This window comes from Antechinus flavipes, chromosome 1 (assembly GCF_016432865.1).
Source record: "Antechinus flavipes isolate AdamAnt ecotype Samford, QLD, Australia chromosome 1, AdamAnt_v2, whole genome shotgun sequence".
NCBI classification, from domain to species: domain Eukaryota; kingdom Metazoa; phylum Chordata; class Mammalia; order Dasyuromorphia; family Dasyuridae; genus Antechinus; species Antechinus flavipes.
The window spans coordinates 328,080,592-328,085,123 of record NC_067398.1 but is presented as its reverse complement, the minus strand read 5'-3'; the positions used below and the strand labels follow the sequence as shown (position 1 = coordinate 328,085,123).

General features: G+C 37.2%; 1 protein-coding gene across 1 annotated transcript; it reads right to left on the bottom strand.

Moving 5' to 3' along the window:
- Positions 1-1,129: 1,129 nt before the first annotated feature.
- On the bottom strand, positions 1,130-2,849 carry HRCT1 (histidine rich carboxyl terminus 1). Its single transcript, XM_051967046.1, has one exon. The coding sequence runs from the start codon at positions 2,537-2,539 to the stop codon at positions 2,204-2,206; it is 336 nt and encodes a 111-aa protein (XP_051823006.1). The 5' UTR covers positions 2,540-2,849; the 3' UTR covers positions 1,130-2,203.
- Positions 2,850-4,532: the final 1,683 nt, after the last annotated feature.

The following is a 4,532-nucleotide window of genomic DNA, read 5'->3' as shown; positions in this document are numbered from 1 at the left end:
TTCTGAACATCACCTGGCATGATAAGAAACTAAACAGTGAGATCCTTTCTCAGATTAAATTGCCAAGCATTCTCCGGGCAAGTGCTCACAAAATGGTCAGAAAATGGACATTTTCAAGGTCTCTGTTAAGAACTTTAGAATTAATTGTATGACATGGGAGACACTGGCACAGGACTGCCCAGCATGGCAGGCCCTCATCAGAGAAGGTGCTGTGTTCTATAAGGAAAGCAGAATTGAATTAACTCAAAAAAAATATGAGATGGGCAAGGTTAGAGAATCAACCCCAATGTTCTCAAGAACTGACCCATGGCAGAGTATTCTGATCTCATGTTAGTCTGATCAGCCACATTTGGACACCCTGTAACTTGACCTTAATATAGTGATGTCATTTTGGTCCTATTCCAAAATGGACAACAACCACATTAGAATCCCCCTCATTTGGGGGATGAATAAACATTGACCCATAGAGCTGAAGTTATTTATCCAAAATTCTCAGAAGGTTAATGGCAGAACTGTAACTTTTCTTCCTCCACTAATTTAAATGCTATGTAGATAATTTCTATATCAAGACACTAAAAACTGGACCAAAGCCATAACTATATCATAGAGTGAATAAGGCTTTTCCCTAGGATGCCTATAAACAGCAACTTCCTGAGATAACCTTTATGCTTTGTCTCAATATCTTGTTGCCCCAGAACAATGCCCTTTGGACAACAGCCCCCCAGTCCTTCAACTCGTAATAAATGTCTCCTAAAATAACTGCATCTTCAGTCAAGCTGTCTTCTTGGCAGACAATTTCCTTACCCTTACTATAACTTTTTTTTTCAAATAATGACAAAAAATGATTATTTCAAATGAAAATTCCTATATAAATAATAACAGGGAAGAGTAGCTATGTGACACAGGAATAGAGTATCAGGCCCGAAGTTACGAAGATAAAATAGCTATGTAACCCTAGGCAAGTCACTTAACCCTGCTTGCCTCAGTTTCTTCATTAGTAAATTGAACTGTACAAGGAAATGGCAACCACTCCAGTATCTTTGCCAAGAAAACCCCACATGAGGTTGCAAAACATTGGACATAACTGAAACTACTGAACAATAACAACAACAGCAATGGAAAAGGGACATTTTTGAAGAAACATTTCTTTTTACTCTAGATAAATGTCAATGAAACCTATCTAACATTGTTGAACCAGATTGATAGCTTATCAAATTTCCCAATTTAAAATTTCCCAATAGCAAGTTTGCTCACTGAAAGATTTCATTTTTTACATACATCTTCATCATTTTCTTGAAGGATTACAAAATTTTTTCAACTAATTCTTCATTTCAATTGACCAGCTATTAAATGTCATCACGAAAAAACTTCCTATTTCAATAACAAAAAATGCAGATCAAAATTAAACCTTCTTAAGAGATTAAAAGTTATAAAATATTTATGGTGTTTTTTATGAAAGCCTCCAAAATAAACAGAAAGGCAGGTGTTTACCACTCTACAAGGCCCTGTATAGTTTTTGTTTAAAATTTTAATCCAACTGAAGATTGATGATCCTTTTTCCTGCCCAGATATAAGCAATATCATATTGTTTATGCATGTAATAGATCATTATTCAGAAAGTAAAGAGAAAAACATATAAGGATATTTGTGTGTACATGTGTAAATATATATACATATACATGTGTGTATATATATGTACAAATAATACACACACACACACACATATATATATAATGTTAGAAGACATTTCAGAATACAAAATGTTAGAATTGAAAAGAATAACAGGAGAGAATATTAGGGCTAGAAGAGACCTCTTAACACAGAAATATAAGAATAGAGCTCAAAGATACCTTAATATATATCCTAGTAGAAAGAGACAGAGAGAGAAACAGAGACAGAAAAACAGAGACAGACAGAAATGAAGATAAGAGAGAAGAAAAACGAAGAGAAGAAAAAAAGAAAATAGAAACAGACACACAGATAGTCAAAGACAGAGATACACAGTATAGCTTTACAGCCTATATAATAAACTATTAACAGATAACGCTATTAATCAAACACTTCCAATTGTCCTTTTCTTATGGGTCCTGAGGTTCTTGCAGAAAATCAAACTGTCCTTTAGAAATGTCTCATTTTCAGAGGAAGGCAGGACTCCTCAAACTGGTAAATCCACAGAGATAGATTCCTTTCTTAATCAAAGTCATCAGCGGTGAGCCCGGTGACCATGGTGATGACGATGAGGATGGTGATGATGGTGAAGATGATGGTGATGGTGGCCTGCTTGGAGAGGGTGGAGACCATGGAGGTTTCGGTGGTTATGGTGAAGGCGTCCAAGGGGGCCACCAGCACGTAATGGCCAAGGATGGACCCACCTGACACGGTTTCTGCCCACGTGTCTATAGTTCCTCTCTATGTCAGGTTCATGAGCACCGGCTCCATTGTGGTGGATGCACATAGCTACCAACAGCAGGAAAAGGACCACCAAGGCAATTCCAATGACAGGGATCAGTAGGCTGAAGCCACCTGAAAGATTTAGCATCTTTGAAATGGGAGAGACTGCAAGAATCCTAACTTGCAATACTCTCACCTGCCAGAGAAGACGAGTTGATGACCCCAAAGCAACCCAAGAGCCAGTGGGTCTAGAGCCTGCTAGCTCTATTCCCTGTTGCTGTGGCTCTTTCTCAGCTCGCTGTGCTGCAGATTTTGTTCTCTCAACTCCTACAATCTGGAGATGCTCCAGAGAATCTGAGGACGGCCTCTTTTGGCTCAGAGTCCAGGAAAATAGAAATAAACAGTGAACTGTTTTAACTCTGAGATAACTACCAGAAGTCTGACTCAAGGCCAGAATCACAGAATTTTAGAGTTAGAAAAAAATTCAGTGTCCACTTAGTCTAACCAGTATTTGAAAAAGAATCCACTCTTCAATACACTTGTCAAATGGTCACCAAGATTCTGCATAATGACTTGCCAGTGGAGAAAATGGGATTATCTCCCAAGGCAGCCTGTTCTTCTTTTGACTAATAATTTTAACAAAAACAACAACAATGACGACAACAAATGCTAGAGCAGGAAGTGGACTAAAGGTTCCCATGCCCATCAAATATTTGAAGGCCTTAGAGAGATTAAATTATTTGCTGGTCTAGCTATAATTATATTTATACCTAGAGCAACAAGATTTATCTTAAATCAAACTTAAATATTTTTGAGACAGAGAAAGAAAGAAAGAAAGAAGAAAAGGGAAGAAAGAGAAAAGGAGATAGAGAAAGTGTGAATTTATTGCTCTGTGCCAGGCACTATGCTAAGGACAGGGCATACAAATACAAGCAAATAATACAAACCCAATATTCAAGGAATTTACACTCTAGTGGAGATAGAAAACACACAAGGGGAAGCAAAACAGGAGAGTATCCAACTGTGGAGGGTGCTGCGTTGAAGGGGTGGAGAGGAAGTCTGGAAAGGGAGTCAAGAATGAAGTCAGAATGACTGGCACTCTTCGTGAAATAGTGAATTGGACTAGAGACGTATCAATTAGAAAAATGAGTGAGGATGAAGAAAAATTCCAGCATGGGAGGGTACTGATTGAGAGATAGAAAGAAGGTCAAAATAGTACTGGATATCGGCTGCTTTAATCCAGGCAGAATTCAGGGTGAAATGATTCCAACTCAGGTGCCCCTTATTTTACAAAAGACAATTTCTCAATAAAATAAGGAAGCTATTAGTTTTTATTTATTTATTTATTTATTTTAACTTTATGGAATGGAATTAGACCTAAAGAGTTATTAAAATGCCTGTAGCCTTTGACCCAGCAATGCTGCTATTAGGTTATTTACAAAGATGATTAGGGAAAAAAAAAGAAAAAAAAACTATATGTTTTAAAATGTTTATTGCAGCTCTTATTGTAGTGGTAATGAAGTCATTAGTTTTACAATGAAATAGCTCCTTTCTGCCATTCCTGTATAATTTAGTTAAAACTAGTGCAAGTAGATAAGCTGGGTATAAAAACCTCTCTACCTTCTCTCTCCCCCATCTCCAACCCTTCCATCTAAGTGCTAGGTAGCTGAAAGGGAGACTGAAGGCCTTCTAAAAGAAACTGGGACTTTATAAGTCAGCTAGACATCTACATAGCTCAATGGATAGATCAATGGACTTGAAGTCAGAAAGACTTCAATTGCCTCAGACATTTACAAGTTTGTGTGACTCTGGCTTGGTCTCTCATCTGCTTAGTGCCTTAGTTTACTCATCTCTAAAATTAAGATAATAATAACATTTACTTCCCAGAGTTCTTGTGAGGATTAAATGAGACATGTAAATTGCTTTGCAAACTTTAAAATATTGTGTTATTGTTATTTTGATATTTATCAATAATTTTTTCTGGCATTATTGTCAATAAGGTACCGAATATAGGGCTTCTTGGAAAAAGATAACAGTTCATAGGGAAAAAAAGCAGGTGCTTGGAAACCACCTTCTCTCCTGCGCTTCCTCTCAGTCACTGGCTCCGTTGGAGTCCTATTCTTCACCACAAAACTGAGACT

Excerpts from the sequence above, each read along its gene's own strand:
- HRCT1 (XM_051967046.1), bottom strand. The coding sequence starts at position 2,539 with ATGCTAAATCTTTCAGGTGGCTTCAGCCTACTGATCCCTGTCATTGGA.